The sequence below is a fragment of the Pteronotus mesoamericanus genome, unplaced genomic scaffold (genome assembly GCF_021234165.1).
Source record: "Pteronotus mesoamericanus isolate MK-2021 breed Mesoamerican mustached bat unplaced genomic scaffold, CSHL_Meso_final scaffold_705, whole genome shotgun sequence".
Classification (NCBI taxonomy): Eukaryota; Metazoa; Chordata; class Mammalia; order Chiroptera; family Mormoopidae; genus Pteronotus; species Pteronotus mesoamericanus.
In genome coordinates this window covers 13,721,812-13,742,433 of record NW_026555326.1, presented here as the reverse complement: position 1 = coordinate 13,742,433, position 20,622 = coordinate 13,721,812, and the positions used below count along the sequence as shown (strand labels likewise).

At 49.9% G+C, this 20,622-nt stretch overlaps 1 protein-coding gene across 1 annotated transcript; it reads left to right on the top strand.

The window, feature by feature from the left end:
- Nucleotides 1-1,669: 1,669 nt before the first annotated feature.
- SEMA4A (semaphorin 4A) lies at nucleotides 1,670-19,599 on the top strand. Its single transcript, XM_054563405.1, has 14 exons — nucleotides 1,670-1,829; nucleotides 3,584-3,744; nucleotides 5,026-5,085; nucleotides 5,341-5,439; nucleotides 5,667-5,772; nucleotides 6,594-6,710; nucleotides 7,082-7,206; nucleotides 7,361-7,527; nucleotides 8,632-8,785; nucleotides 15,823-16,003; nucleotides 17,670-17,788; nucleotides 17,883-18,040; nucleotides 18,346-18,446; nucleotides 18,855-19,599. The coding sequence occupies exons 1-14, from the start codon at nucleotides 1,685-1,687 to the stop codon at nucleotides 19,445-19,447; spliced, it is 2,286 nt and encodes a 761-aa protein (XP_054419380.1). The 5' UTR covers nucleotides 1,670-1,684; the 3' UTR covers nucleotides 19,448-19,599.
- Nucleotides 19,600-20,622: the final 1,023 nt, after the last annotated feature.

Sequence of the window (20,622 nt, the reverse complement as noted above, 5' to 3'; positions counted from 1 at the left end):
GGCTGTGCTCTTTAACTAGCAGTCAGCTGTCTAGGGCTGAGTGGGCAGGAAGCTACCCCCTTTGTAGGTCATGGAGCCCTTGGTGCTAGATGCCTCATTAACCCTGCATTATGAGGTTCCCCCTGGAGCTGTCAGGGAGGGGTGAGCAGCCACTATGGGGGGGGGCTGGGTGCCTCAGAAGTATGAGCTCAGATGGAAAGCTTTCTGGGCCTCCCACTAGCCTGATGCTGCCCTAGGAGTGATGGAGATTAGGCTACCAGAGAGATACCCTCTTCGAAGCCATAGATAAGAGCCCAGTGCAATTGTTTTATGTTTAAAAGGTTATGGCTCAGCTGGAAGTGGGAGGTTTGAAGGTTAGACCACTGCAGGGACTTCCCTGTAGGTAGGAGTGGAGAAACCCCACCTTGTGGGTAAGTGAAAAAAGGAATATGAAAGGCAACGTCCTATCTCCCGCCTGGTTAGACTAGATGTGCCATAATCATAATAGAGAGACAGAAAAGTGGCTGAAATGATCTAGAAACTTTCTGGCCTTTTAAACTTTCTGGATAGACAGAGGCAAGAATAGAGGGAAAGGGAGAGGTGTGTCTCCTTTTATTCCCCTCCCAATTTACCAACTTCCGCCAAGCCTGGGATCTGTCACAACTCGAGAGGTGGAAATTCTGGTTTCCCTTGTCCGGAGCTCCCAGTGTTAGCTTTGGCACGATGGGTGGCTGGAGGGTCTCACTCCTGGCCCAGCCGGGCTGAGCCTCTGTCCCCTGCTTTTGGGGCCTGGAACCCCCACTCACCTTCTTTCTCTTGGATGGCACCTCCGCCTGAGAGTCCAGACACCTGGGTTCTACACTGTGGCTGGCACAAGGGTAGGTGAGATACGGTGGGTGGCCAGGGATTGGCGGTCCTGGGAAGAAGTTTATGCAGATCCCTGAGGAGACAGACAGCAGCAGCACAGAGGGCAGGGGGAGGGTGGGCAGCCGCAGAGGCTGGGAGACAGCTCGCCGCTGCCTGTCCCGGGCCACTTCCCAGGCAATGCTCTTCGCCAGGCTTGGCGGGCTGTGCTCTCATTGCCTCCCTACCAGGACAGGGCCAGGTAGGCCTGAGCGTCAAAGACTCAAGCCCAGCTGGGGATGGGGCAAGGTCGCTGCAGCTGACTCAGACCTGTGCCCGCTTGGGTCATCACAGGACGAGGGTAAGCATGAGAGACACGGCAGCCGCAGATTCAACGGAGCCAGGAGAGTCAGGTCTGAGGAATTTATATTTGAGCACAGGAATCTGTTTCCCAGAAAGTCTCCTGCCTGGGGCCAGGCAATGGCTTGGGCTCTTGGCTATGGGAGGAAGGCAGGCAAAGAGCAGATAGCAAGAAGGACTTACCTGAAAGTGACGCGATAAAAGGCAGAGCTGGGCTATTAGTGAAAAGAGATCAGAAGGGCAGGATAGGAAAAACCAGACTCCTCTCCAGAGGGGAGAGCGAGGCAGCAGCTGAGGCCTGTGAGGGTGATGGAACTGAGACTCCACGGGCGCCCTCTGAGAGGAAACTGTCGCTTTCTCTGACACCCCTCAAGTATGTACTTCTGCTGCCTGGGGCTCTCTCATTGGTCCCCAGTGGGGGGATGTGGTGAGGACTGTTAACTCAGAGAGCGTTCCTGTGCCCGTTTCCTCAGAACCTTCTGGTGACAGCCTCTGGCTGACCATGGCCCTGCCAGCCCTGGGCCTGGACCCCTGGAGCCTCCTCGGCCTTTTCCTCTTCCACCTGCTCCTGCTGCTGCTGCCGATGCCGACAACGACCACAGGGGAAGGTGGGCAGGGGCCCGTGCCCAGGGTCAGATACTATGCGGGTAAGTGTCTGACGGCCAGGAAGTGTGGGGACGGCAGTAGCAGAGCTGGAGGGGTATGGCGGAAGGAGAGGAGAGTGAGGGGAGGGGAGACAAATGGACGTGGAGAAATGGAGAGAGAGGCCAGGGAGAGATGGGAGGCCTCTGAGAGGGACAGATGGACAGGCAGAAATAGAAGTTCAGACTGACAGAGAGAGAAGAGATGAAACTACTTCGGGTGAAGATTAAGGAACGAGACAAGAGGGGCTGGGGGCTGGGGCGTCACTCCTTCCGGTTCTCCAGGACTGGCGATTTTTCTTTCCCACCTTCAATGTCACCATCATCAAGCTGGGCACCTCAAACCTGAAATTGCTTTCATGCCCCTAGGTGCCCCCAAAGCCAAGGCCTATGCTAGAAGATTACCTACCTGTGGACCTGGGGACTCAGAACACTCCAGGCCTATGGCCACACAGATCATGCTGGACTGTGCTGTGTCTAGTACCATGGACACCAGGGAGACGAGAACTTAGGGCGGCCCAGCCAGGGCACAGGCCCCGAAACCCTGTAGGCACAGCTTGGCTGCTTTCTTACTGAGGCTGTGGGACTGCTGGCCCTCTCACCTCCAGAGAGAAGATTCAAGGAAGGACATGGGCCCTGAAGGAGTAGTAGGGGCAGGGGATCCCGAGCACTTAGCATCTTTCTGGGGTGGGCATTGTGGTAAAGGAAATGCGTGTTGCCCATTGATGGAGAGGCCTCCTCTGTGTTGGGTGTTGGGATTACCAACATAATCAAGACTCAGCTCCTGCCCTCAAGGTGCTCATAGTCCTGAGGGGAAGCAAATGAGCAATCAGACAGTCATGCTACAGGGTGATCATTTCTGTGGCGGAGGGGTTTATACAGTTGTGGGGGAGGCCAGCCCTTCCAACACTCTGCCACACACTGTTCCCCAGCTCCTCCTGTTGGTCTTGTCTAAGACTCTGAGCCTTCAAAGGTAACGATTAGCTAGTCAGTACTCTAACTAGAGTAAAGATGCAAATGTGCCCATGAGAGAGGATTGAAGGAGCTCCTTCTCCTTCGCTGATGGCCAGTGGGACAGGAACACACATACCCCATCACTACCCAAGGCGAGGGAAAGGACCTAGATGAGCCACCTAGGCTCATGTCTCCTGTCCAAGTAACATCCAGACATGCCCAGGGGACCTTTGAAGAAAGATCTTTTCTTTCTATTTAGCCTATGGCAGTGAGTCTAGTGGTGGAAATTTCCTGCAGTAGGGGAGAGGAAGGAAGTAGGGCTGGCAAGTGGGACCCTACAACCCACAGCTATTCTGACACAGCCTTGTCTGTGTCTAGCTGTCCTGCCTGTGGCTGCCAACACCCTCTTGTCTGTCTGCCTGCCTTCCGCTCCCTCTGCTAGTGAGGAACCTCATTTCTTCCCCGATTGTAGCCCCGCAGCCCTCCAGGAGCATACTCTTGTGCCTCACTTATATCCTGTTCCTTTGTCTGTCTCTCGGGTACGGGCAACCCTCCCGGCCCCAGGCTGTCATCACCCACCCTTTGGCTGCCTCTCCTTTCTTCTGTGGGCTCAACACACAAAGGTCCTATGGCTGCCACCAGGGTGGGAGTGAAGGGGGTAGGTTGCTGAAGAAGAATGGGTCCAGCTGCCAAGGCCTGGGGAGCACATTTTGCCAACCCTTTCCTTTCCCCCGCTTTTATCTCAGTAATCAGCTGTCCCCCCACCAGCTCCTCCTTACTCACCCCTTCTCGCCACCTTCCGACAGGGGATGGACGCAGGGCTCTTAGCCTCTTCCACCAGAAGAACCTCCAGGATTTTGACACTCTGCTCTTGAGTGGTGATGGAGACACTCTCTATGTGGGGGCCCGAGAAGCCATTCTAGCCTTGAATATCCAGGATCCAGGTGTGCCAAAGCTAAAGAACATGGTGAGGAGGCTGGGGATAAAGGGCGTGGGCTGGACGTGAGGGGGGCCAGCAGGATCCTGTGCTCGGGCAGCCTATAATTGTCCAATTTCTGTTATCTGTACGGTTGACCTTTGAACAACATGGGCTTGAACTATGAGGGTCCACTTATATGCAGATTTTTTTCAAGAAATATACAGTTGACCCTTTGTAATACAGGGTTTCCCATCAGTGAATTCAACCAGTATTTTCAGTCTGCAGCTGGGAATCCATGGATGCCGAGGGAGGACTGTATGCATTGTTCTATCCCATTTAATTGTATATAAGATACTTGAGCATCTATGGGAGTCCTGGAACCAATACCCCGTGGATACTGAGGGACAACTATAGTTAAGTTTTGGGGAGTCAAAACTTATATGTGGATTTTTCACTGTGCAGAGGGGTTGGTTCCCCTAACCCCCATGTTGTTCAACAGTCACCTGCATTCGGCAACAATCAGCAACTCTTTTTATATATATCTGGTTTGTGTAACAGACAAGAAATACCATAGTGGCCTCATTGTTCCTTGGTATCATGATGACTGGTTGAATAATATGAATTGCTAAAATGGCTGAGATGGAAAACATTGACACATGAGAGAAACATTGACTCATGTTGTATCAATAATGTGATATCCACCCACTGGTAGAAATTACTGAAGCTTCTGTGTTAGATTTTAGTTACCCTACTAATGGCAATAATGTGAGGGAGAAAAGGAGAAGGAAGGAAAAAGGGGAAGGAGGGAGGGAGCTAGTAATGAGGGAGCATCTCTACAGCCTGCGTGTATTCGGGTGGTCTGCGGGCCGCCTGCCCATGGGCATGTGGGATACTGGTTAAACATGCAGATTCTCTGAGGTGTGATGCAGGAACTGACATGTTTAACCATTTCTGTGGGAAATGTGTGGTTTGACAACTGCTGCTCTGAATACCATGCATTGCCTTGGGGGCTTTACATATGCCACCCAGTTGTGTCCTCCAGAAGCCTGTGGAATTAACCAAGATCACTTAATCGGTGGATGTCTGAGCCTAGATTCAAACTCAGGTCTGATTCTACAGGCCATGTTCTGGCATGGAGCCGATCTAATGAATAACAGTATCATCAACGTAATAGTTCTGGTCACCAACTGACGTTGTTATAGCCCATGAGTAGGTCACTTACCACATGTGTGCTGGTGATATCACACCAGAGCCAAGGAGGGGACAGCAAGTCAAAGCTAAAGCTATCTCATATCCCTTCATCTTCTTCCTCCCAACTCTCCACTTCAGATATCCTGGCCGGCCAGTGACAAAAAAAAGAGTGAATGTGCCTTTAAGAAGAGCAATGAGGTAAGCAGAGGTGGGGCCATAAGGGCTCTAAGTAGAGAACCCTGGTGTCCCCTGACCATCACCTCCAGTGGGGCAGGCAGCAGAGGCTGCTTGCTTGCATGATTATTGCCCGCAACACGTTCTGTGAAGACACATACAGATGGCCTCGGCATTGCCTAGCTCTTCTCCCCACGAGGAGTGAGGGAGCATTGGAGTCTGGGGGCCCAGGAGTTTTGGGCAAGTGACCTGGAGGCCTGATTTCTGTATCTCTTTCAGACACAGTGTTTCAACTTTATCCGCGTCCTGGTCTCTTTCAATGCCACCCACCTCTACGCCTGCGGCACCTTTGCCTTCAGCCCTGCCTGTACCTTCATTGTGAGTTACCTGGTACCCAGCTCTCAGGCCCCAAGCCTCCCCTCCATGTCTACTCCCAGCCCGTCTTCTGAAGCTCTGGAAAGCTCTGGTCTTTCAGATGCAGAGCCCTCGTGAGCTTCCTGGCCCCAGATCAATTTCCCTCGACGTCCCTATCCCTTCCTCAACACCCCTCGTTTTCCAGACATGAGATTTTGGCATTCTAGTCTCCCATCCTCTCCCCACTGTAGGAACTCCAAAATTCCTCCCTGTTGCCCATCTTGGAGGACAAGGTTGTGGAGGGGAAAGGCCAAAGCCCCTTCGACCCTGCCCATAAGCACACGGCTGTCTTGGTAGGTAAGTATCAGGTTCCCTGGTCCATCCCAGAATCTGCTTCCCCAGGTCACTCTGAGACATATGGAATCTGACAGAGTTTTCTGAAAGGCAGGGGACAGAGGGAGGGGAATGGCCTCAGAGCACAAAGTCAGAAGGAGAATCAGGCACCCCAACCTCCAGCTCCTGCTGAAGCTGCTACAAAGTAGGTGAAGAGAAATGTCTGTGGAGAGAAACATAGAGTCAAGAGGGTCAGGAAAAGGTCTCAGGCAGAGAAGAGGCCTGAGAGTCATTCAATTGTTCAACAAACAGGCACTGTGTGAACACTTTCTGTGGTGTGCCAGGCATTGTGCTAACAACTTGTAGGGGTTACAGAGAGGAAATCACAACCCTGTGCCCTCCTGAACGCAAGCTATTACAGACTCCCCAACCTGGCTTCTTGGAGGAGGTGGCCTTTGACTTCTGAGTGGGACCTTGAAAGATAGGTAGATGGACTGGGAAGGTGTTCCAGGAAGAGAAGGGTCAGACCCAAAGTGTGGAAGCAGAAAACACAGCCACCTTCTGGGAAGAGTTAGTGATTCTACTTGGCAAGTGCTTCAGCTGGGTGTGTTGGGGAGAAGCCAGAAAAAGACTGGGAAAGTGCCCACAGAAGACCAGAAGGGCTGGCCATTTTCTATGTGCAGAAGGACCTAAGAAGGGTGCTCAGTGGAGACTGTGAGCTGGGCTTTGAGGGTCCACAGGAAGGCGTAGAACATAGGAGGCAGATGTGAATTCTGGCCATAGACAGGTCAGAGGAGGGCAGGGCACCTTCCAACTGATGAAGTCTACCCCTCCTTCCCCACCAGACGGAATGCTCTATTCGGGCACCATGAACAACTTCCTGGGCAGTGAGCCCATCCTGATCCGCACGCTAGGATCCCCGCCTGTCCTCAAGACGGACAATTACCTCCGCTGGCTGCAATGTAAGAACCTGAGCCCCACCCAGCACAGGTCTGGCCCCCTTCCCCAGTGTCCTGGAGACCTGGTACTTCAAATCTCATTTGTCGCGGGCAAGCTACATTCAAGGCAGTACTCTTAGAGGCTGGGGGGGAGAGCAGGGAAGGAGACAAAGCTCCCGTCCTCATGAAGGTTTCATCTTACATAAATAAAAAAGTACCAGTCCCCTTCCCCCCACTCCCATCCACTCCGATGGCCACCTTCGATCAGCTGTGGGATCCAAGGCCGCCTGTCTCCTGGCCTCCAGAGCCAACCCAACGGTTTTCACCAAGGGAAACCCGGGCATCCAGGTGCTCAGTCCTTAAGGCTGTCTGCCTTCCCCCAAATCCTGCTGCAGCGGACGCCTCCTTTGTGGCCGCCATCCCTTCTACTCAGGTCGTCTACTTCTTCTTTGAGGAGACAGCCAGCGAATTCGAGTTCTTCGACAAGCTCCGAACTTCCAGAGTAGCCAGAGTCTGTAAGGTGTGTCGCCTGGGTGGGAGGCGGGGCTGGCTATGGAGGAGCCAATAGGAAGATGACAGAGGCGGGGCTGAGAGCCTAGAACCCCGTGGGAGAGGGAAAAGCCGGGCGGGGACACGTGGAGCCAAAGGTGCCCCTGACTCAGCCTCGTCCCTAGAACGACAGGGGTGGTGAAAAGCTGCTGCAGAAGAAATGGACCACCTTTCTGAAGGCCCAGCTGCTTTGCTCCCAGCGCGATCAGCTGCCCTTCAACCTCATCCGCCACGCCGTCCTGCTGCCGGACTCCACCGATCCCCACGTCTACGCAGTCTTCACCTCTCAGTGGTGAGCCCCTGGGCGGGCCCCTGGGCGGGAGCTTGGGGGCTGAACGCAGGGTCTGAGACCAGCACCCGTTGCTGCCCTGGCTTGCCCGAGCGGGGGGCCGGGCGGAGGGGGGGTGGGGGCGTGTAGGAAATGCTGTGAGTCGAGCACAGATTGTCACCACCTCCCAGGAATTTGATTTATGCTCTTCGCGTAGCTGGGAATAATAAAGCTAGCTCAGAGAGGGTCTTAACAGTTTATATCCTGCCTGGTTCCAGAAAGGATAGGAGCCAACTCATAAAACGGAACCATTTTTAAAACAAAACAAAATAATAAAAAATAAAACAATACCAATAAGGAAATGGGAATAAAAAGAAAATAAGAGAAGCCAAGGATAGTATCAATACATTACAAATGTTTGTCCTTTATAAGTCCCTGGGTGCCAGTCACATATTTAGCTCTGAGCTTCCCAATGGCCAGAGCACGGAGGGAAACACTATCAGCATCATAAGATAAAAATACAGCCATTACTTGGAGGCTAAGAAAAGTTAACTGATTTGCTGTGGTCGGGCTCCACAGTGTTCTAGATACCTGCTGACCATGTGTCAGGTATCAAAGATCCCTGGTGTAAACAGGGTCTGGTATCTATGGCATCCAGAACTTAGAACATGGCGTGTGCCACAGTCGATTTAAAGAAAACAAGACAGACAGACCTGTCTCCACAGACCAGGGCTGAAGGAATAAAAAGAGTCTTGTAGTCAGGCTCTGGTTCATTCTCTGAAGACCAGGAATCCAAGGGACCCAAAGCAGGACGGCTTCATCTGGAGCCTGTGACGAACTGATTACCCTGCCCCTCCCATAGGAATAACCCCAGGGCGTGAGACCCAGCTAATTCTCTTTAAGGATAATCACACTTCAGATTCTAAGGTGGGCCAGAGTCGGGAACTCTCCTAGCCCTTCCCTAGCCACTGGAGGAAGGAGAGGCAGCCTGAGGCTGGCCAAACCCTCCACATTCCTGCCTTCCTGGGGTTTTTCACCAAGGGTGGGCCAGGTCTGGAGGAGTAGCTTCCTGATACAGCCAAGGAGCTCACAGACAATGTCCCCATTGTTCCCACCGGCTGTCTGCAGGCAGATTGGAGGGACCAGGAGCTCTGCTGTCTGTGCCTTCTCTCTCAAGGACATCAAGCGTGTCTTTGAGGGAAACTACAAGGCGTTGAACAAAGAGACTTCACGGTGGACTTCTCATGAGGTGCCTGATGATATCAGCCCTCGGCCAGGCAGTGTGAGTACCACCCCCCACACTGAGCAAAGCCCTTCCTCTCCCACAGAGACACACGCACTATGCAGTTATCAAAGTACTTGTCATGGCATGATAAATGCCAATAAATGTTAATGCTCCCCTCTACTGCCACCAGTCCCATCTGCTCAGGTATACTTCGGGTCCAGCTACCCACATTCCACAGGTGTCCAGCCCCGTCCTACACACAGAGAAGCCCCTTCCACCCCAGCAAAGTACACACAAAACGCCTGGGTATTTCACTGAGGAAACAAGGGAGCATGGGCTGCGCCAAGGACTGTGTTGGGCATCTTCACCTGCTGTTCTTATTTCATTTTTGTTTTTTGATCAGAGTTGTATATGTACACCATTTAAAGAATCATACAGATGTACATTGTTGGTTACAAAAAACCGACCCTATTCCCTATCCTCTACTTTTCCCTTTCTAGAGAAAACCAGCTTCAGTTCTTTTAGCAATCCCAAATAATATAATTTTATTGTTATGTCTTGATGTTTCAGTTTCAGGCAGTATCTATTGAATTCCCATTCTGGAAGGTGAGGCTTGAACTGTTGTTCCCCCACTCAGCGGTATGCTAGAGCTGGCTTACAGCAACTAGCAAGAACTCTTTCTGCACATCTCTTTCCAAACTCATGTCCAGGGACATTACATTGGTAACTGGAAATCAACCATGTGAGAGCACAAAACATGGAGTTCAGCAAACACACTGCAAATCAGGGCTTCCCCCACCCCTCCAGAGCTGCCTTACCGACATACCAGTGCACCTGCCCCTCATCTCCCAACACAGTTTTGTAGTAATTTTGGTTAGATCAATATTTATATTATGAGTCTTATTATTCACAGATCAGCCAAGTAGTAAGCCATGATTACTTTTCCTTCTGCATAATTTTTTATTTTCCCTGAGGTTAGTAATTATTTTGATGTCTCTTTGCTTGCTTTGTATTCTAAACTCTTATATTTATTTAACCCCAAAGGTTTTCTTTTCTTTTCTTTTTAAAAGGTTTTTAAATTTATTTTTAGACAGAGGGAAAGAGGAGAAAGAGAGGGAAACATCCATGCGTGGCTGCCTCTCGTGCACCCCCTACTGGGGACCTGGCCGGGAACCCAGGCCTGTGCCCTGACTGGGGATCCAAATGGCGACCCTTTGTTTTGCAAGTGGGCACTCAATCCACTGAGCCACACCAGCCAGAGCCTTTTCTTTTCCTTTTCTTTTTTAAGTGGAAGAGCTTATTAGTGAGACAGAGAGTGGCTACTCCACAGACAGAGCAGCCATCCCCAAACTCTTATGAAATTATCTGAATCTCTTCTGAATACAATTTCATCTTCCTAGAGATCCTTCCAGTCTATTGCAGCCTGACTGGAGGCCCTCTACATCCGGGCACAGCTGCCATTCAGGAATCTCCCTTTCTCATCATAACGGGCACTCCCTTTGCCTCTTTTGTGTGATGATCTCGTGTTTCTTGCACCTCGTGACAACTTCTTCTTTTTCAATTTTTTTTTTTTTTTTTAGTGGAGGATAGCCTCTGTAGATTCCTAGATAGAGATACTTGGCGGTAAAATCTTTTGAGAACTTGAGTGTCTGAAAATGTCTTTATTCTATAATACTCTCATATTTGATAGTATGGCTAGGTACCTATAATTCTAGACTAGGTATAATCTTCCTTAAAAACTTTGAAGGCTTGCCCTTAGTGGTGTGGTTCAGTGGGTTGGGCATTGCCCCACAAATTGAAAGGTCTCCGGTTTGATTCTCGGTCAGGGCACATGCCTGAATTGTGGGCCTGGTCCCCAGTTGGAGGCATGTGAGAGACAACGAATAGATGTTTCTCTCCCTTTCTTTCTCTCTCTCTTCCCTTCTCCCTAAAAATAAATAAATAAAATCTGCCCTGGCTGGTGTGGCTCAGTGGATTGAGCGCCAGACTGCAAACTGAAAGGTCACTGGTTCTGTTCCCAGTCAGGGCACATGCCTGTGTTGAGGGCGCCCAGTGGGGGCGCAAGTGACAACCACACATTGATGTTTCTCTCCCTCTCTTTCTCCCTCCCTTCTCTCTCTAAAAATAAATAAATAAAATCTTAAAAAAAAAAACTTTGAAAGATTGCTTTATTATCTTCTAGCTTCAGTGCTACTGTTGAGAAGTCCAAAGCTATTCTGAGCCCTTATTCTTTGGATGTCACCTGTTTTTTTTCCTCACTTTTTTCTCACCTTGGAGAGAAAGCACAGAATCAAGGGCCTTTTTTTGGTTCCTGGCTGTTCTGAAATTTCACAGTATTGCACTTTGGTGAGTCTCTGTTCACTTATTGTGCTGGACATTCAATTTGCCCCTTCAGACTGAAAATTTAGTTCCTTCAGTTCTAAGAAGTTTTCTTGAACTGTTTCCTCCTATGTCATTCAACAACTATTTTTTGAGGCCATATGCCACTTACTCGCCTAGGCATGGGGGATACAGCAGTGAATAAAACAAGTCCCTTTCACACGGAGCACCATTCTAATATCAGAATGTTTTTTCTCTTCTTTCTGGACCTTCTGGACTGGTCCTCTAACTTTTAAAACCGTTTCCTATTTTCCAAGGCTTTAATTTTGTTCTAATTTTTGACACAGTGTCTCAATTTTATCTTCTGATCCTTCTATCAAATTTCTAATTTCTGCCACACTAGGTAATTTCCTAGACCTTTTTGAGCTTTAAATATCTCTTTTATAAAAATTTCTTATTATGGAGAATTTTGAACATACCCAAAGTAGACGGAATCGTATATTAGACCTCCATATACCCATCAGCCAGCTTCAACTCGTAGCCAATCAAACTTATTTCACCCATTTCCTCCCTTATTATTTTGAAGCAAATTCTGGACACCATATCATTTCATCTGTAATTTCCTATGGCTGCCATAATGAATTACCGCAATCTTGGTGGCTGTACAGAACAAAAATTTATTCTCTCTAACAGTTCTGGAGGCTGGAGTTCAAAATGAAAGTGTCATCAGGGTTTGTTCCTTCTGCAGGCTCTGAGGGAGAATCTGTTCCCATGCCTCTCCTGTCTTCTGGCAAGCTGCAGACAATCCTTGGTTTCCTTGGCTTGTGGGCCCATCACTCCAGTCTCTGCCTCTATCATTACTTTACCTTCTTCTCTGTGTGTTTCCTCCACTTCTCTTATAAGGACACTTGTCATTTGACTTAGAGCCCATCATAATCCAGAATGAGGTCATCTTCAGATTTTAAATTGTATCTACAAAGGCCCTTTTTGCAAATAAAGTCATACAGGTTTTATTTTATTTATTTATTTGGCAAAAAGCTTAGATATTTATTAATTAATATACAGAGATTTTAGGAATAGGTGATTTTTGGCAACTGTATGAATACTTAAAGATGTAATTTTGACACATATTTTATTTTCATAACTTTATTTGACCTGAGTACTTCTTGGAAGACAACATTTGTTCTCTTGGATAAAAAGCAAAAATTTTATCAAATTTTGTAAAAATTATTGACATGCCAGAGACCACCTGCAAGTATTCTGTGATACCCATTTACTAGAGTGAGCTGACAGGGGAGCTGCAGGTTAGGGCGCCTCAGCGAGCTTCACAGCACTCATGAGGGACAGACGGAAGATCTGAAGAAGAAGTGGACAAATTGAGAATGTTGGTAGACTTCTTGGTGGACTGTGGCTACAAAGATGTCTGCTTCCATTCTTCCAGCTGCCATCTAACTGTGAGTGAGATTGGAGGGAGGAGCAGGGGTCAGGCCACCTAGGTAGGGCCTTTTGCCATGCTCAAGAGTCCCCTTCAACTTGATAACTCAGGCAGTGGCAACTCAGGCCATCAACACCACCATGTACTGAGATGTAACTAGTAGTTACAGGAGCTGATAGTGTCTCTTCTTCATACCTAAATATTGATGATGTAATAGAAGCAGAAGCAGAGGTTGTGTGAAGATAAAGAATGGAACACAGTAAACCTCTAGGAGTTTCCTTCACTCTGAACTCACCTTTGGCCATCATGGCCTCCCACAGTGTATGAATGGTATCTAGGAATTCCATAGACAGGTCATCTTAAGCATGAAAAATGATTGCAGTGTTGGAGGAGGACATCGAGAAGATGTGACCTCTGGTTGACCTGAGAGTTGGACCCAGACAATCACATTCATAGGTTTTAGATGGATATGGTTTTGTTGTTGTTGTTGTTTGGGGGGTGAAGGGGGCACCATTCAGCCTACTACATCATCCATAAGTATTTTAGTATGTATCTCCAAAATATAGGGCTTTAAAAACTACCCATAGTACCATTATCACTGCAAAAAATTAAACTCCTTAATATAATATACGTTGAGTATTCAAATTTCTAATTACCTCATACATGTCATAAGAGTATTTTTTTAAAAGAGTTTATTTATTTATTTTTAGATGGAGGGGAAGGGAGAGAGAAAGAGGGAGAGACACATCAGTGTGTGGTTCCCTCTCACACACCCCCTACTGGGGACCTGACCTGCAACCCAGGCGTGTGCCCTGACTGGGAATTGAACCAGCGATGCTTTGGTTCGCAGGCTGGTGCTCAATCCACTGAGCCACACCAGCCATGGCAGAATATTTTTAAATATAGTTTATTTGAGTCAAAATTTAAATAAGATCTATAAATTTGGATTAGTTGTTCTTTTAAGTCTCTTTTAATCTAGATGTTCCCTTTCTAGATTTCTTTATTTTTTCTCTTGCAATTTATTTATCATGTAGAATTTTCCACAGTCTGGATGTTGATGACTTTGTGTCTCAGTGGTGGAATTTAAGTATTTTCTGTGAATTGGTGGTTGGATCTAGAGACCTGATCAGATTAAAGTTTGAGTGGGGCACGAAGACCGCATTATCATGGTAGCGTGTTCTTCCTTAAGGACGTACATAGTGTCTTGTCCTCTTGAAGTAAGATCCCCTCTTTTTGTAGCATTATGTTCTTGTTTCATGGGTACACTCTCTTTATCTTTTTTAAGATAGTAATGATACTTTGGTACAAAGCTGTCTTTTCTCCAAATCATTTCTGTGTCCTGTTAGGTTTTTGTTTGTTCATTTTTTCTATTTGTTTTGTTCTCTTTCATGATCATGGTTTTACTCACATGTCTGGTAATCCTTGGCTATCTATGCATATTTAAGAGCAGGGGACTATGAAGCTGTTTGGAAACTCTGTGCCCATGGGTACAACTTGGCAGCTTGATCTCCATTGTAGCTTTACTGAGGATGGTCTAGCTGGGCTGTTTTGTTGGGGACTTTCAATGTTAGTGTCTTTAAGTCTTTCCTTTGGGACCTCTAGTCGGTGTCCCCAGTGCAGATTCTTTCAGTGTTCTGCTTGGAGGGAGATGGTCTGGTTCCTGGTGTCAGGGAGCCATTGGGGAAGAGGACTGGGTGGGGGGAAAGGTTCCGCCTGTACTGCGCCTACCCACCCTAACCTCCCCCTTTCATGTGGTATCCCGCTCCAGCTCTGCCTGCTGTCCTCCTTCCAGGGAATAAACCTCCAGCCTTGGGCCAGGGCATGGAAGGGACAGTCACTCAGGCGGATGGGGCTGGGAAGAGATCTGCCTGCATTTTAAGCAGATTTTCTTTCCTTTTCTTTTTAATTGTTATTTTTCAGAAATAGGGGAAGGGAGGGAGAAAAAGAGGGAGAGAAACAACGACATGCAAAGAGAAACATTAGTCAGTTGCCTTTTGCACCCCCCCAACTGGGGGCCTGGACTACCCAGGCATGTGCCCTGACTAGGAATCAAACTGGCGACATTGGTTTTCAGGCTAGTGCTCAATCCACTGAGCCACACCAGTGAGGGATAAACAGATTTTCAAAGAATTCTCTTTATTCAGCTCCCTTTTAACTCCACTTTCAGAAGTGACTGGTGCCACTAATTCATGAACTTTAGAAACTCTTGTAAATCAGATAGTTTTGGGCAACTCAGGGCCATCTTAAGAGGACTTTTTTCCTGCTAAGTTTTTTTATTTATTATTTGTTCATTTGTTTTCCAGCTTCCAAAATGTGGGGCTTTTGCTTCCTCTCCTGTTCTCCCCATCCCTGTAGGTTTGCCTTAAAAAAAAAAAATCTTATTGGGAGGAAGCAACAGTAGGTGCATATGCATATTCTGGCATCAAAATGAGATACAGATGTTATTACTTCACTTTTCTGGTGAAGAAATTGAAGCTCATACAGGTGAGGTAACTTGTCTGAGGACACAGCTTGCAGGTGACAGTGTGGGGAATGGATGGCCCTAAGACCGAGCTCTTGGGTCTGAAGGACAAGGACTCTGACTGAAGGGTGTAACCTGGGTGTCCCAGGAGCCCGAGCATGCTGGTGTTGGCAGGGCCTTTAGAGAACAGCCAGTTCAACCCCCTCATTTGATAGATGAGAAAAGGAAGCCCAGAATGGAGAAGAAACTCTCCTGGAAACAGGCAGCAAGTTCATGCAAAACCTTGATGAGAAACACTCCCCGCCACACCACTCCTTTATGTGACATCTTTCATTTAATTTATTTATTTTACATTTATTGGGCCCCGACTGTGTGCCACATCCTGTGCTAAACCTGGGCTACAGACATTTATTGGGCCCCGACTGTGTGCCACATCCTGTGCTAAGCCTGGGCTACAGACATGAGTAAAACAGGGCCCTTGCCTGAAAGGGCCCTCACCCTGCTTCCTGCTGGCTGCCAGGCATCCTTGATGAAGGCGAGGAGAAGGAGGAAAATCAAAATAGCTAGAGTTTATTGAGTCCTTAATTTATGCCAGTCCCTGTTCTAATGTTCATGTATTTTACTGTTCATCCTCACAGCAAGCCTATCATGTATTGGTAATGTGCCCATTTTACTGTTAAGAAATCCCAGGCATGCAGAGTCTGGAATTCAAAACCAGGCAGCTCCGGAGTCTGAACTTTAACCACCATCTGGAGATGAACACTGCCATGAACGAAAGAGGCAAAGGAGATTAGCAGAGGGGAAGAAGGGAGGGAAGAGGCAATGGGGGAGCTTTCAGGAAGGAGAAAGCTGACCTGATCTGCCTTCTTCCTCCTTCAGTGCTCGGTGAGCCCCTCCTCCGATAAAGCCTTGACCTTCATGAAGGACCACTTCCTGATGGATGAGCAGGTGGTGGGAACGCCCCTGCTGGTGAAGTCTGGTGTGGAGTACACACGACTTGCAGTGGAGGCCGTCCGGGGCCTCGATGGGAACAGCCATGTGGTCATGTACCTGGGTACCAGTGAGTAAAGGACTTCAGGACCTCCCTCAGGTCCTGAAAAAAAAAGCAGAGGGGAGGAATCTTTGAGCTCATTCACTCATGCATATTCATATTCAACAAATGTTTTCTGAGTACCTACTATGTGCCTGGCACCCTGCTAGGCTCTGAAAATACAGTGGGGAAAAGAAACGGCCCAGTCCCTCCCTTTTCTGAGGTTTCATTCTGGTTGGGAAGACACACAGAAGGGCTTTGGTGGCCTCAGCAAGATCTGTTTATCTTAGGGGGAGCCATGTTAGAGAGGTGGAGAGCAGAGGGGCGGAGGGGGCATGGCAAGCGCAGAGACCAGTTCCTCAGGGGGCCTGGCTGTGCTGGGGAACAGGGGAAGGAGGGCGGCTTGAGGAGCGTGTGGGGGCCAGCCAGTCTTCTCTTTTTAGATACGGGGAAATGTCAGGATCCAACAGAGAGGGGGATGGGGGAGATGGGCAGGCAAGGGGGTAATTGGCAGGTGAAGCTGCAGAGGGAGCGAGAAGCCAGAGTCCAGGACACAGATGGAGAGACGGGCTCTGAACGGAGGAGACCCAGCACCTCTGCAGGGGTGGGAGTCAGGAGTAGAAGAGGGAAGACTGGGGAGGGGTATAGCCTGGGGGGCAGGCAGGAAGGAGAGGGAGCTCTTGTGTGATGGCTTTTGTGCTCTCCATGAAGTGGAGGACACAGGTCCTGAGCCGGGAAAAAGGGGTGGAAAATGTGGGAGGTTTGAGGAGAGAGGGATGGATTCAAATAGCCATTGTGAAAAGGAGGAGAGACTTACTGGGGAATGTCGAAGATTGCCAAGCACACATACTGAGGGCCTGATGAGAGCTTTGAGCTTTAGCGGAAGAAACCTACCAGGTGCATTCATTCTTTTAGGACCTGTTACTTGGCACCCTATCAGCTGTGTATTTATGGGGTATACAGTAGGGAACAAAACAGACAAAACTCATCCTTGTGGAGGGCAGGGAGATAGAAAATAAACATATCAAGTTAATAATGTCAGATGTTATGAGATTAGAAAATTAGTCGAACATGAAGGGCAATCAGGAATGCCAGTCAGGGTAGTTGAAAAAAAATTTTTAATATTTTATTTATTCTTAGAGAGAGGGTAAGGGAGGGAAAAAGCGGAAGAGAAACATCTATCTACTGCCTCTCGCACGCTCCCGACCAGGCATATGGTCGCCCGCAGCCCAGCATATGTCCTGACCAGGAACCAAACCAGCGGCCTTTGCAGGATGGTGCTCAGTCCACTGAGCCACACAGCCAGGGTGAAATTTTTAAAAGGGTGGTCAAAATAGAACTCACTGAAATGTCTTTGAGTAGAAACACTTGATGGAGGTGAGGGAGGCTGGTTATGTGATTTTCCACAGGAGCACTCAGCTGTCAACTACCCCAAGTCCCCAGAGAATGTCGGCAATTGGGTTCCTTCAGGGACAGAGTTTTTATCAGGTGGTACAAAGGAAGGACAGACGGGCAGCGATTTCGAGCTGTTTATAAGAGCACTCCATCTCCCCGGCACAGAAGGAAACGGTCCACTGCATGTAACACTTCAGAAAGAACTTTCTGACAGCTGGGAGGCCAAGTGGAGTCAGGGAGGGAGAAAGAAGGGGTCTGCGGAGGAAGCGAGGCGACTTCAGCGCTCTTTGTCTCTCCACAGCCACGGGCTTCCTGCACAAGGCTGTGGTGAGAGGGGACAGCAGAGCTCACCTGGTGGAGGAGATCCAGCTGTTCCCCGACCCTGAGCCTGTTCGAAACCTGCAGCTGGCCCCGACCCAGGCGAGAAGAGACCTTATAATGGAGCGGGCCGTGGGTGCTGGGTTCTTGCCAGGTGTGGCAGGAGCCACCCTGACACTGTCCGTTTCTCTTCCAGGGTGCACTGTTTGCAGGCTTCTCAGGAGGTGTCCTGAGGATTCCCCGAGCCAACTGCAGTGTGTATGGGAGCTGTGTAGACTGTGTCCTTGCCCAGGACCCCCACTGTGCCTGGGACCCTGAGTCTGGAACCTGCCGCCTCCTGCCCACCTCCAGCCCGTGAGTGCGTCCTGGATGGCACCAGGACCTTGTATACCTGGCTTGCGCTCTGGTAATTCCTCTCTCTGGGGGCTACTGAAACGTTCCTTCCAACATCCCCATTCCTGTGGCGAGCTCCTCCAGGTACGCGGTTTCGCCCAGCACTTCCGAAGCTGCCCCAGCGGGGTCTTTCCTCCTCTCCTGTGACCCCATTGCTCCTCCTCGCCCTTCCACCTCCAGCCCACCTTCTTCCCCACTGCTTCCTCCCTGCTCTTCCCACCTTCGTCTGTCGGAAGGGATGATTTGTTATGTCCTTGCCTTCTCAGGAAGTCCTGGAGGCAGGACCTGGAGAGGGGGAACCCACAGTGGGCGTGTGCCAGTGGCCACATTGCCCGGAGCCTCCGGCCCCAGAGCCGCCCCCAAATCAGTGAGTGTGGGACCGAGGGAGGTGTGAAAGCTTGGGGTGGGGGGGTACTTCTGGGCAGGGGTAGGCGTTATTGCCTCAATTTCTTTCCCCAGCTCCTGCCCGACTTGAAACCTGAACACCCAGAGGTGGGATGGATTTGGGTCCTGGCTGTAGGGAGAGGGAATAGTTCTCAGGATTGAGGGTAAAGCTGAGGGTAAAGTTGGTTTCAGTGTCAGAGTTGGAGTCAAATGGACTGGAAGTTAGTTGGGGGTCCAGGTTGGAGATAGGGAAGGGGTCAGAGTTGAGTCTGAGAGTTGAAATGGAGATTGGAGTTGTCCATTGGGAGTCTAAATGTAGGATAGAGACAGTCTCCTGCCTTCCTTCTCCCTGACGTCCTTTAACATTTTTCCCATTTTTCTTCACCTACAGTTAAAGAAGTCCTGGCTGTCCCCAACTCCATCCTGGAGCTCCCCTGCCCCCGCCTCTCAGCCCGGGCCTCTTACCGCTGGAGTCATGGGGCAGCACCAGTCCCCAAAGCCTCTTCCATGGTCTACAATGGCTCCCTCTTGCTGCTACTGCGGGATGGGGCGGGGGGTCTCTACCAGTGCTGGGCCACTGAGAACGGCTTCTCATACCCTGTGGTCTCGTACTGGGTGGACAACCAGGACCAGCCGCTGGCCCCGGACCCTGCACTGGCAGGCATCCCCCGAGAGCGCGTGGAGGCCCCGCTGACCAGGATTGGTGGGGGCGCTGCCATGGCTCCCCAGCGGTCCTACTGGCCCCACTTCCTCACCGTCACCGTACTGCTTGCCTTAGTGCTTTCCGGAGCCCTCATCACCCTCCTTGCCTCCCCACTGGGGGCGCTCCGAGCCCGGGGCAAGGTCCAGGGCTGTGAGACCAAGACCCCCGGAGAGAAGGCCCCATTGAGCAGGGAGCAGCACCTCCAACTTCCCAAGGAACGCAGGACCTCTGCCAACGATGTGGATGCCGACAACAACCACCTGGGAACTGAGGTGGCTTAAACTCTGGGCACAGACTGGGCCTACGGGCAAGGACACGGCACCTGGCCGTGCTGACCGGGCAGCCTGGAGCAGTGCAGACCTCACCAGTGCGGGAGTAGCACAAAAGACCACCTTCCTCCCGTGACAGTAGCTTCACTGCCACTCTGTAACACCACTGGCACTCAGCAGGCCTGGGCACAGCGTCTGACTGCCATCCCAAGGATTCCCTTCTACCAAGCACATGGGCTCTCAAATGGGAGCTGCCCCAGACCTGGACCAAGGCTATGATAGGACCGAGGGAGAATCCTTCAGTTCTGGCCGTTCTAGGACCTCAGAAACATACTGCTCCAGGAGACCCTGAAACTCTGACTGTTCAGGACCCTATGGTAATAAACACCAAACAACCATAGCATAAGATAGCATGCTACTCCTGGAGACTCCACTCTGATAGCAGCTACCACCTTAGACACCAATACTCCTGCCTCCCAGGGATCTTTAGGGCTCTGCAGGGAGCTGTCCTCTCCTGCTCCCTTTATCAACTGTGCACCACTGACTCCCGGGAAGTCTTTCCTGAAGTCTGACCACCTTCCTTCTTGCTTCAGTTGGTGGAGGTCGTGATCCTTTCTGGCCTGACTGGAATGGCAGGGGTAATCTGAGCCTTGTTCATGCCTTTACCTTGGCGGACCCTTTGACCTCTGCCCTCTCCCCTTTTGCTTTGGGATTCGGAAAACTGCTTGTTACAGACGGTTTATTTTTTATTAAAAAGACAAAGCTTATGACTGGTGCTGTATTTGTCAGAGCAGAGTTCTCTTGCAGAGGACTGGGACGTCAGTGGGAGGAGGGCCAAGTTTGTGAGATGGTTGCTCCCTAGAACTCTTCCTCCCTGCCAGCTCCACCTGGAACCAGCCCGACGGCCCTTGCCTCCACTCCAGCAGTTGCTAGAGTTTCTCAGACTGCCTTTCAGGCCAACACTCAGTGTTGACCAGCTTCAGCTTGTGTCTGCTGGCCAGGCAACACCATACCCATCTCTGGGCCATGATTTGGCAGATGTCCCTGCTGCAGCCCTGCAGTTGCTGTCCCCAGCTCTCCCACATTTCTTGTGATTCCGACTCAGCCCTCCTTCCCCTCTGCAGCAGTTTGTTTCAACTCTTGGTAGATTGAATTCATAGAAAGACCCCTGGCTGGTGTGGCCCAGT

Excerpts from the sequence above, each read along its gene's own strand:
- SEMA4A (XM_054563405.1), top strand. The coding sequence starts at position 1,685 with ATGGCCCTGCCAGCCCTGGGCCTGGACCCCTGGAGCCTCCTCGGCCTT. Across the intron at positions 7,207-7,360 it reads GAGTAGCCAGAGTCTGTAAG|AACGACAGGGGTGGTGAAAA; the intron begins GTGTGTCGCCTG and ends CCTCGTCCCTAG. Across the intron at positions 7,528-8,631 it reads GCAGTCTTCACCTCTCAGTG|GCAGATTGGAGGGACCAGGA; the intron begins GTGAGCCCCTGG and ends GGCTGTCTGCAG.